At 46.5% G+C, this 12,752-nt stretch overlaps 1 protein-coding gene across 3 annotated transcripts in view; it reads right to left on the reverse strand.

The window, feature by feature from the left end:
* RBM27 (RNA binding motif protein 27) overlaps positions 1 to 12,752 on the reverse strand; it is a 622,061-nt gene that overhangs the window by 251,515 nt on the left and 357,794 nt on the right. For all 3 annotated transcript variants that reach the window (XM_069244680.1, XM_069244679.1, XM_069244678.1), the window contains one exon: positions 9,470 to 9,623. In XM_069244680.1, the coding sequence (XP_069100781.1) occupies positions 9,470 to 9,623 (154 nt within the window). The remainder of the gene's footprint in view (positions 1 to 9,469; positions 9,624 to 12,752) is intronic.

Below are 12,752 nucleotides of genomic sequence, written 5' to 3' on the forward strand. Positions count from 1 at the left end.
CTCCAGTATCGGACAACAGCCAGACTCATACCCTGCCAGGCCGTCCCCTCCTGAGGACAGTACATCTTAAACACAGGTGATCGTAAGGGCAGCTGTTTTCCATAACGTCACCTTGCATTCCGAACCAATTGAGGATGACTTTTTGTTTAACACGCTATCCTCCACTCATAGCCAATACCAAAGACTACCTATGCTCCCAGGAATGCTAAAACATTCAAAACAAATCTTTCAGGATCCTGTTAAAGGCCGAGCCATAACTCCAAGGGTGGAGAAAAAGTACAAGCCACCGCCAACAGATCCTGTTTATATTACAACCCAGTTAACACCAGACTCAGTAGTTGTCGGGGCAGCTCGTAAGAGAGCAAACTCTCATACCTCGGGGGATGCACCACCTCCAGACAAGGAGAGTCGAAAATTTGATGCTGCGGGCAAAAGGGTTGCAGCACAAGCAGCAAACCAATGGCGCATTGCCAATTCACAAGCACTTTTGGCAAGATATGATAGAGCTCACTGGGATGAGATGCAACATTTGATAGAACACATACCCAAGGAGTTCCAAAAGAGAGCACAACAGGTGGTGGAAGAAGGACAAAGTATCTCTAATAATCAGATACGGTCTTCAATGGATGCAGCAGATACGGCTGCAAGGACAGTAAATACTGCAATAACAATAAGAAGGCACGCATGGCTGCGCACGTCAGGTTTCAAACCGGAAATTCAACAAGCCGTGCTAAATATGCCATTTAATGAACAGCAGTTGTTTGGGCCGGAAGTCGACAATGCTATTGATAAACGCAAGAAAGACACTGATACAGCAAAAGCCATGGGCGCACTCTACTCCCCGCAGAGCAGAGGCACATTTCGCAAAACACCTTTTAGGGGAGGGTTTCGAGGACAACCTACAGAAACCACATCACAAACAAGGCCCACTTACCAAAGCCAATATCAGCGGGGAAGTTTTTGGGGGCAATATAGAGGGGGACAGTTCCAAAAAAACAGAGGAAAATTCCAAAGCCCCAAAAGTCCTCAAAATAAGCAGTGACTTACAAGTCACACATCCCCATCACATAACACCTGTGGGGGGAAGAGTAAGCCAATTTTACAAACATTGGGAGGAGATAACAACAGATACTTGGGTACTAGCAATTATCCAGCATGGTTATTGCATAGAATTTCTCAAATTGCCTCCAACAATTCCACCGAAAACACACAGTATGTCAAAACAACATATACATCTTCTAGGATTAGAAGTCCAAGCATTGTTCCAAAAAGAGGCAATAGAATTAGTACCAAAACAAGAACTAAACACAGGAGTTTACTCACTGTACTTTCTGATACCCAAAAAAGACAAAACTCTAAGACCTATACTAGATCTCAGAATAGTAAATACATACATCAAATCAGACCACTTTCACATGGTACACTGCACCCGCATCCCCCTGGCCTTGGGGAATCGGACCTCCAGTAAAGCAAAGTTCAGCAGGCAGCCCTCCTACTTGCCCAGCCCATGGTTTTCCAGAACTAACCCCGCTGGACCCAGCCTGCAGCATCTAAGTGACCCCCAGGGTCCCTTCATAGGAAAGCATTGGGAGCCCACCGATCTGTCTATACCCTGCATCCGGCCCGGCCCTCCTCCCCTCCCCCCAGTGCTCCTCTAAACCCTGCAGGTCTGCCCTCCAAAGACACGGGGGTACTTACCTGCCAGCATATCTGATACAGAGTGGCCTAAGTCTTAATAGGAGCCCATGTTAAACTTGCCTCACCTTTGACCTCTGTGCCCGGCCAGCCCAGTGTTGCTGGTGGTGGTTGTTTGGGGTTAACTTGAACCTCTTAACCCCCAGAGACTCGAACTGTGCTGTACTTGCCTGCAAAACATACTAACTTTTCTCTCTCCCAAACCCACCCCCCAGAACTGTTTTGAACATTTTTTAAACAGATTATTGCCATTTATTCAAAAACTGTATAACTTACCAATTCCAGTAAAAGTGGTATTGATACATGTGAGAAATACTTATTTATGTACTTACCTGCAACTTGAATCTTGGGGTTCAGGAAGTTAATTAACAAAATATATTTTTGCTATATAAATCCAATTGGTCTGGAGCAAGCCATTGAGTGAATGCTTCTTCTACTGTCTGTTTGTGTACAACACATGCTTTGCACTACCCTCTGATAAGCCTAACTGCTCGACCACACTACCACTACCACAAAAGAGAACATTAGTATTATCTACTTTAGCCTCTGTTAAGCCTTTGGAGACCCAGTGGACTCTTTGCACACTATATCTCATTTTGATATAATATATACAGAGCTTCCTTCCTACAAGGTCTAACAGTATTAGATATTCCAGGTGACCCTGTGCCATACTACGGACTAGAGAGACTGCTGTATGGGGCACATGTGCAGTCTAGCATGGGGAACAATGGCAATGCAGGACGCCGTCATCCTTAACAAACGCAGAATAAGGCTGACTTTGTGTGTGTCATTCTCCTGAAACTGGGGGAGAAGAGACTGAAAACTGAATGCAGGCCAAGTTGGGGTATACTAGCCCTAACTTTGAATTGTGAATAGCTTCTAGATAAGGCTGTATCTGAAGGGGTTGGAGGTGGGATTTGGAAAAGCTGAGTGTGAAGAAGATCCACTGTCAACTGGGTGCGATAGTGGCACTGTCGTAAGGGACTGACTTTGATGAGCCAGTCATCTAGGTAAGGGAACATGTGGATGTTCTGTCTTCTGAGGTGTGTGGCAACTACTGCTAAACACTTTGTGAAGCCTCTAAGAGCAGTAGTAACCCCGAAAGACAGGTCTTTGAACTAGTAATGTTTGCCTGCAATAACAAACCTTAGGTATTTTCAGTCTGCAAGGTGGATGGAAATACGAAAATAGGCGTTCTTTAAATCTAGAGCTGTCAAAGTCACCTTGTTGCATAAGTGGAATAATATCTTGAAGACTAACCATGTGAAAGTGTTCTGACAGGATGTATTGGTTTAGTGGTCTGCAGTTCAGAATAAGCGTGAGAGAGCAGTTCTTTTTGGGAATGAGGAATTATACACCCGGATCCCTGGTGTTGTAAGCCAACAGGCTTGATGGCCCCTTTAAGAAGAAGGGATTGAACCTCTTTGAAAAGGGTGAGGTGCTTGTTGGATAGCCTGTGAGTACGAGGTGGAATATTTGGAGTTGCTGTAATGAGCTCCAAACATTAACCATATTGAATAATGTAAAGGATCCATTGTCCCGTGGTTATGTTGACCCATTCTGAATGAAAGATCTGAGGTGTTTACCGACAGGTGTGGCTTGAGTTTGGAAGGGGGAGGTGGGAGGGGCAGGGAAAGAGTCAATCACTTTTAGCAGTTTCTCAGTACATGGTGCTCATACCTTGCTTCTTATTGTTGTTGCCTCTGTAGGAACCATTGAAGAAACCTGTAGAATAGAAGGCCTGAGGCTGTCTGAATTGTGAAGGGGACATCTTCAGAGGATGTGGATTTATAGCAGCTTTTGAAACTAGGGCGACGAAAAGTGCCCCTCTGTGTGGGAGATTGGATGGCCCATATTTGTGTCCTGCTTTACCTTCTCAAGGGTAGTATCCACTTGAGGGCCAAAAAGATGCTCCTGGTCAAAGGGCATGTTAAGGAGCACTTGCTGAACTTGTGGTCTGAAACCAGAACAGCGGAGCCAAGCATGCCTTCTGAGGAGGACACTTGTGGTAATGCCGCATATAGCTGTATTTGTTGCATCCAGGGCACAGCAGATGGAATTATTAGAAATTGTTTGCCCCTTTGCAACTATTTGTTGCCCTCTCTTCCGGTGCTCAGCTGGTAGAAACTGTAGGAGCTTCTCCATTTCGGCCAAGTGAGCTGGGCTGTATCTGGCCAGCAATTCCTGGAAGTTGGCGACACGCCAATGGTTGGCTGCTTGCGCAGCAACTCTTGCCAGCAGCATTGATTTTCTTCCTCTTCTTCCTGAGAGTCCCCAGAGACCTTCCTATTAGCACGTTTTCATGCTGTGGTGGTGACAATGGAGTTAGGAGGGACCTGAGACCTAATAGATATTGGGTCAGGGAGAGCTCTAGGGGCTCCTTAAAGATTTCATCAGCATGACGCAGCAGGCCAGGGAGTACTGAGGTACTGAATATCCCTGTGTGTGGATGCGAGTGTGCCAAACAGGCAGTCCTGTATGATGGCGTCCCTGTGTAGCTATACATTGTGGAATGCAGCTGCTCCGGCCACTACTTGTTGTTAGGAAGTAATGTCCTCTGGTGGTGAGGGGGTGCGGGGCACAGCTCAGGATAATTGGTAAGGATGGGGTCAAGACCATAAGTGTCTCAGGATCTGGGTCATGTTATGGCCCACCCAAATCTTCCCCAACAAAGAAAGGAGATCCATGAGGGGTGTAATCTCCTGGTGTAGGTGAAACAGAAGAATGAAGAGGGGCTGTAGGTGGAAGAGAAGAAGGGTGTGGAGGAGTGGTGTTGGTGAGGCACAAAGAGGAGGTGGAGAAGGTTTGCAAGATTGACTGGTGGCCTTGTCCTTAGTTCTTCTCTTTTGAGGTGGAGGAGTGTACAAGGCTTCCGGAAAGGACAGCTTCCTCTTAACAGTACAGGAGGAGAAACAACAATACACCCTGCACCCTTTTGAACACGGAGGCTGCGCAGACTAGCATCCACAGTCCCCAGTATAGGCTCCACAGGAGACTGAGTAACAGAAGACTGACTAAAATCTCTGTGTTCTGAAGTTTTCGGCTCCCTGGATTTCAGCACCAAAGCTTTTTGTCAGTGCGATTTTATCAGCATCGACGTGGAGGCTGTGGGCGGTCAGCTTGAGGCTGAGGTTCAGACCGAGATGGAGAAGATGTCTTTAATCAAAAGTGCTGGAGGTCAAATCCTAAGACAATGGCTTGGTCTTGACTATTTTCAGAGCCGGCCCGGAAGGCAGGGCAGCCAAAACTGATTTCCGCTTCTCACCATGGCTTAGTGGCAGTGGCAGACTGGCAACCTTTATACATGGCCTCTTTAGAGTCCTGGGTTGGGTAGGAGGGTCCAACGGTACACACAGGTTGTGCCGATGTTATCGCGTGGCTTTGTATGTCCGACTGAGTCGGAAGAATCCTGGATGGAAAGGGCCTCTTCTTCTTGTGCATGTTCTTCCCCAAAGATGTTCGGGTGTTGTCCGGAGTCTTGTGCGCAATTTCCAGTCGAAGTGCCCTTAAGTCTCAAATCGTTTTCTTGAACCAGAAAGATCTGCAGGGGTCACAGGTAACCTCCTGGTGACTGGGGAGAGGTACAGATTACACACAAGCTTTTGAACGGTGTGGGGAAATTGTGTGGCATGAGGACAGAAATGGAATAGCATTTGTTCCATCAGGTTGGCATACCATTCAATTCCACGTGGTAAGGGAGGTCCGAGGTGTGCTGTCAGTGCCCAGACCGACAAATCTAGGCGAGCGCTTAGATGGAAAGGCGCAAGCAGAAACAATGTCGTCAAAGAAGATAAGAAGGAAAAACATTTAGAACCGGAGCACGTAGAAAGACGGAGTGAAGACATACACGTCCAAACCCGATGGTGGAGAGAAAACAATATAACAAAGGAGTTGATGCCAATGCACACTATAACTGAGAGGAGGAGTGACTTGAAATGCTTCTTCGAAGAAAAACAACTTGCAACACTCCAGACTCAACACTAAATAGCAGGAGTATGCTGAGCATATGTATCTACGGCCACACATGCCATTGAACCTTGTATCTATAGGCACCACCCCAGTGTGCCGCCGTTGAGTTTCTTTTTGCAAAACAAGAGCTCTGAGAAGGGAAACAGCCCTGACGATATAATTCCGTCTGTAGTACAGGAAGGATGGGCGGCTCAGTAAAGAGTCTGTGGCTAGATACTGAAGGAAAGTAACTTCAACTGACAGACTTCCAGCTGAAGATTGCTTACCTTAGGAATAACTACCCAAGCAATACCTACTCAGAAGAGAAACAGATTCATACGAACAAGTCCTGCACAATCAAATGGACAAAATGCCCATCCTGACGGACATTCAGGTATGGAGACTTGGATGACAAGGCTTGAAGCTCAATGACCCTCCAGGCAGATGTTATTGCCACCAGGAAGGCCATCTTGACGGTAAGGAGCTTGAGTGGACAACTTTGCAATGACTAAAAGGAAGCACATCAGAAAATTTAGAGGCATGATGAAGTGCGAAGGCAGATATTTATGTTGCAAACCTTTCAAGAATCTAAATACAACCGGGGATTTGAAGAGGGACGCCGGATATGGGTGTCGGCATAGGTCACAAGCATGATGCAGTGGGCCATGAGACCCAGCAGCCTCATGGTCAGTCTCACTAAAGCCTAGGGTTGAGGATGAAACCTAGGTATCTTAGCATGAATAGCAAAGACATGCCGTTTGGAGGATAAGCCACAGCTCCGATGAAAGGAAGCATCTGAGAGGAATTCAGGTGTGACTTTTGCACATTGATAATGAACCCCAGTAAGTGCAGGGCATATGCTGCAGTCTGGAGGTGGGAGGCCACTGCCTGGAGCGAGCCCGCCTTCAACAGCTGGTCGTCGAGATATGGGAAGACTTGCACCCCTGATTTCTGCAGATGAGCTGTAATTATGTCCGTCAACCTGGTGAACACCCAAGGGATACTGGTAAGGCCAGAGGGTAGCAAGACGAACGGAAAGTGCTTGTGGCCTACCATGATCCGCAGGTAATGTCTGTGGGCAGACTGAACAGGGATGTGAAAATATGCTTCTGCAAGTCCAATGCCACCATCCAGTCTCCCGGGTCCAGGGCAGACATGCCTTAAAGAGTGTGCATTTTAACTTCTCCTTCTTGAAGAAGAAATTGGAGGGCTCAGGTCTAGGATAGAACGAAGGCCTCTGTTCTTCTTGAGCACCAGAAAGTCACAGGAATAGCAACCACAAACTGCTTTTGGCGCCTGCACCCTCTCTATAACTCCCTTGGCCAAGAGAGCCATCACTCCTGTTGGAGAAAAGTGAGAGGGCCCTCAGTCAGCCTGTTGCAAGTGTGTAGCATGGGTGCAGGAATAGTCATGAAGAGGAGGTAGTAGCACCTTCAGACCATCTGAAGAGTCAATTTGTCTGATAAAATAGACATCCAGTGGGACAGGTGATTGTGTAGTCTGCCTCCTATTGGGTGCCCATGATGGTAGGAAGGCAAACTAAAGGGGTTTGGTGGCTGTTAGAGAGGGGGATGTGGAGGACTGACTACTTATGGCTGCGGGTATTGCGTCTCCTCGGCCAAGCAGAGGTTGGGAAGCTTGCACGTATTGGTGAATGGGTGGGTAGCAACACAGCTGGAAGCCCTTTCCATGGCAATGAAAGAACCAAAAGGCAGACTGTCATTGGCGAGGGCCATGGAAAGGAGGTGGCCATAGCTCTGCTGTCTTGAAGCGCTACAGTGTTGTGTCCACCTCGTCTTCGAAGAGACTGGAGCCATCCAAGGGAAAATCCATAAGCGCAGCTTGGACATTCCCTGAAAAGTCTACTGTTCTTAGCCAGGCATGGCGCTGTAAGGTCACAGTCGATAAAACCACTCTACTTAGCAAGTCAGTGGTATTCAGTCCACATCTGATTGTGAACGTAGCTGCATCCCTCCCAGCAGCAGCAGCTTTAGAACCTGGGTAGCACCTGCACCACAAAAATCCCATAAAGCATGATTGCGGTTTTCACTGACCACAGTGCCAGGCTGGTAGAAGAAAAATATTTTCTTGCGTAAGGTGTCCAGCCTCTTGGATTCTTATCAGGTGCAGCAGTAGAGAATATGCCAGGATTTACACAGGTGGTGATGCTTGGACAACCAAGGCAGGGTGTTTTGTAAGGAACTGGGAGTCCCCTAGAGTGGGGCGATGGTGGGTAACTGTCCTGTTCACAGGAGCCCCTTTGCTGTAATTGGACCCGGTCCCAGGCAGGACGTGTAAAAGGGATTTATTAAAAAGGAGAAGTAGTTTGTATGGGGTCACTTCCAGCTGCAGCACCTCTGTTAAGATGTTGGCCTTGACTGCCACAGAGGGCAACTGAAGGTCCAGGACCTCAGCTGCCCTTCTTAACACCATAGCAAAAAATGCTCCCTCCCCTGTAGCCACAATGGGGGGGGGGGGGTGGGAGCATGGCGGTATCTGGGGAGGTGTACAGTTTGCCGGCCTCCTCAAAGTCTTCATACCAGTCCACATTGGGATCTAGGGACTGGTAGTCTTTAGGGTCTAGTGATGCTTTCTCAATCCTCCGTGGAGTCCTGGCACACAGGAATAGGACAACATGGCTCCAGAGTATGAGTTACATGTCGCCCTTATAGCTCCATGTCTGAGTTGGGGATGAGAATGGGGACGGCACTACCGGGAGCATTGGTATCCATGGATCCGAAAGGCCCGACTGGCTCTGAGGTGATTCACTCAGCAGGGAACCAGTAGGGATCCTTCCGAACCAGCGGTGTCACAGAGTTGGGCAGGGATCGCTTCAGCTCCCAGAGACTATGGAACACATGGAGCAGGCTCAACCACAGAGCCAGGCCATTAATGACATTCCATCATCTTATCTGAAGACATAGACTGATGAGGCAAAGTTGAAGACCTCTTTGACTTCTTGTTCCCCTTTCTCTTGTAGAACTTGCCCGACGACTTTGGGTGCACTGAAGATCTTGGGCTCCACAACCAATCCCAGGACATTCCTCTCGATCGTGATCTAGACAGTCGCAGCATTAAGCAGCAAGGACTTTGCAGGACCGCTTCCTCAAGGCTTTGGGGTGCAAGTCGTGGCAGTTGGCACAGGTTCACATTGTGGTAGTGCTCCAGGCACCAGAGGCAAACAAGATGCAGGTCCGTCACCAACATCTGTTGATGAATGGCGCAGCAGGGCTTGAAGCTGACCTTTCTAGTGAACATCCTACCACACCAGGAGAAGATTCTCAAAAAGACTGACAAAAGTCGAAAAAATTACAGTCAAAAAATTACTGGGGATCTCTCTATCCAATTTGTGCTAATTGCCGTAGAAAGAAAAGAACTGACGTCTGTGCACTAGGGTTGCGCCTATATAGGCAACAGGCACATCACTTCCGGCACCTACGACGCTGAAAATGACACACAGAGACGAACACCACCACTTACCAGCAGTCAGGGGGTACTGTTCATTAAACATTTCCATATCCAGTCTGATGCCCGGGGATAATTATAAGGTAGGGAATCTGCATCAAGAAACCTCTATCAGGTAACACCAATTTTGGGGGTGTTCGCCATTTCACAGAACTTTCTCAATTAAGCCTATAAAAGATAGTCAAATTTAAACCTACGCAGCAACATTCATAGAATATTCAATGACCAAAAGTTTAAAAAATGACAATACACAAATCATTAACCTCTGTAAAGGCACAAGCCTGTATATGCAACTGCACAACATATTATTAAACATTTTTTTCTGAACTACATTACACGGTTAAGGCGGGTTGAGCTTTACCTGTATATTAACAATAGTTCCAAATTTACTGAAGTGCTCATTCAACTTAGTAATGTTGTTCAACTCTGGGGGCACCTTCCGGACTTCAAGCTTGGTGTTAGTAAACTGGATCCTTTTGTTAAAGATCGGTTTGTTAAGGTTGTTCGATCCTTGCCTACAAAATGAAGGTCAGTTGAAAATAATCAAGTGTTATTTCAAAGACAAAATCAATCACCAAAAAAAAACACTAGGACGATGTAATCCCAGGATTAACAGTAGTTCACTACTCAGTAAATTGAATGATCACACATATGGCAAATCCTCAAGCCACAATACTCAGTGATGTGGAATAAGTTATTTTCTTGAAAGTCCAATTATCCAGCATGGTTTTCTTACGTTAATTCAGATACCTGAATCATTACCAGTCGTCAAGCTGGGAATTCATGCTACTTTAAACGTAACAACACACACTGTTAAACAGCCATAGGCTCAACATTTCATTTAAAACAACCTGACTTGGTCATTTAGGGCGAGCACTCTACTACCTCCCCCATCCGGCCCCCTAGAGGTCACCACTGCTTACAGTAGCACAAGGGCGAACAATAGCAAAAATATTTAGTGAACCTCTGACGAGCAAGAAGAGAGGGTTATATGTGAACCACGAAAACGCTGGAGAACTGGAGATACAGGAAAGTAACCACTCTATTCTCCAGCAACTGATCTTTCACATATTCACAACCTTGAATCAAAACAGCGAATAGTACTCTAAATGGCAGAACATTATGAAGATTGCAATACCCCGTTTCAACAGGGGTTATATCATCAATGGACATTTCACAGTGGCACATCAGCACAGTACCTGCCCTGCAATGATTGTTTTTTTCTTTTAAAAAGAAGGGGATTTCACCACCTACAACTGCAGGGCTGCTTAATTAAGCTCTGCAGTGCAGCCAGCAAAATGTCAGATGGCGTAATAAACGCAGCACAAAGTCTGTATACCCTCTTCAGGAATCTTGGGGTGGGGGGTAAATGGTGGAAAAGCATAAGCAAAGACGTTCAACCACATCCTAGACAAGACATTGCTCTTTGAAACTGGCTGTAAACGTGCTAGCATAACCTAAGCATTTATTGTTTTTCTGGGTGGCAAACAAGCCTATGTTTGGATGACCCCGAACTGCAGCTGAAATGGCTCAGCTGTTCCTAGTGGAACTCACGTTTGTGACATTCTGACAATGATGAACTGAGTACCCGCATGGTCGTTCTGACAATACACCTTACAGGTGTTCCACAGTGACATTAACCTTATATGCTGTTGGGGAGCGTAGCAAGCAAGATGGGCTGATTGGAGGAAACCTGATTCGGCTCCATCAGGCATTTAACTGATCCTGCAAAATCCTGAGCGGTGGAGACAAATCCAGGGATCAAATCGACTGGATGAGACACCCCAACAACCTAGAAAGCATTATGCCTCGAAATATTAGAGTCCATTGTAAAACCACATTGTTGTAGAATGAGGCCTTCAACACTCCTTCTGTAATCCTGACTCGGCTGAACTAAGAGGTGCTGAAAGCATACAAACTGCAGTATATCCTGGCTGCCACGGCTGGAGTGAGAGGTCTGAAGAAAAAAGAAAAAAAACGCATTGACTGTCAACTGGGGAGGCCAATGGTTATAGCAAGACAAAGGCGAAAGGGATCCCAGGGAGAGGCATGAGCAGTCGGAGCAGTAAAGATGGTGGGTACAGCCTGGCTACTGACACTGAACACCTTAATTACTGTTTAAAAAGTACTGAATCCCCCCCCCCCCCCATCCCCACCCTAAAGAATAATGGGGACACTCCCAGCACGACAAACAAGTGAATCATATTACTACAGAGACCACGATGGTGGATAACAAACCTGGAGGGAGCCCTTTGGAGATAATCGGGGATATCAACCAAGGAAGAGTTCAGGTGAATCCTGAACCTGGGGTGAGACACATGAAGATAAAGACCGAGATTGGTGGTGGTGGTGTCAGGTGGGCTGGGGTGGCTCCAGCAAAGGATAGTGGAATCCTTAGTGATAGATTTGAGACCTACCACGGCCCAAAAGAGTCCAGGCTGCTCCTTCACACCCACAACAGAGGCAAGTTGGCAAGGCCAGACTGACAATCCAGTAAGTAATATCAGCATGCACTAGATATTTGGGATTCAAATAAGAACCATTTACACTGAAGCAAAACAAACATATATTGCAGTCTAAAAACTATAGGTTACAAGTCCTGAAGGACAAAAAAAATATGGCCCAAAGGAAGTACTGAGGTATGGGTTACCAGCCTCAGATAATCCATTACAACTCCCTGGGACTGCTACTGTGACATACAACATGGGAACGGCGAACAGATAACTACTACCATCAAAGAGACTACATGGGAGACAGACCACGCATTTCCCCAGGGATGAAGAACAACAACCCTCCAAACAAGATCGTTTGAATAAGTTCACCAAAATAGTGATGCAGACCCCAGAGATCGTTATGGTGATGGTGGGGTAGGTGGAGGTTTGGAAAAGCAGACTCTGTGGTGCAGGGCGTGATGATAAAAAGAGGGGATTATCAAGAGCCAGTTTTTAGCATCTGGCCATCAGCCTTGAAACAGCTGTGGCTGTCGTTCGTTTTTGCCAAATATCCAGAACAGGTTCTGTCAAAGCCTCAATGAAAGGGAGTAAAGGCTCAGAGGCTGCTACAGAAGAGTGAAAGACTGTAGTCAGATTATTAGATTTTAAATCTGTAGTAGGGAAGTTAAGATCCAACATTTCAACAGCTTTTCAGATGACCGAATGATATGTTGTGACTATCAGAGGTGGAATACCCTTTGGAGAATGCAATTGGCCATCTAGGGATGTATTCAAATAACTATCATTATTTAACCCTTCGAAGTTTGGGTCCATTGAAGGCTGTGAACAGAATATCCTCACTCTTCTTAGGACTCTTGCTCCCAAAAGAAAAACTGTTCTTCCTTAGCTAGTCTGAGTTTCTCTCCTCGACTTTTGTTTTGGTACCAAAGAAAAGGGATAAAGAGGAAGATGTCTGTGAGAAGGTTGAGAAGCTAATGTCATCTGCACTGTGTTGGTGACATCAGAAGGAGTACTGGAGATAATAATGGCACCAGAGACGAAGCATGAGATGTCAGTTGGTGCCCCCAGCGTCGAATGCAGCACCAGTGAAATCCCTGAGGGAGGAATGATTTACAAATATGGTGTGCTTTTCTGGGCAAATTCCATCAAAGCTGGAACTGGCAAGTGTACCTGGGCCATCGGCATGAATGG

The sequence above is a fragment of the Pleurodeles waltl genome, chromosome 7 (genome assembly GCF_031143425.1).
Source record: "Pleurodeles waltl isolate 20211129_DDA chromosome 7, aPleWal1.hap1.20221129, whole genome shotgun sequence".
NCBI lineage: Eukaryota > Metazoa > Chordata > Amphibia > Caudata > Salamandridae > Pleurodeles > Pleurodeles waltl.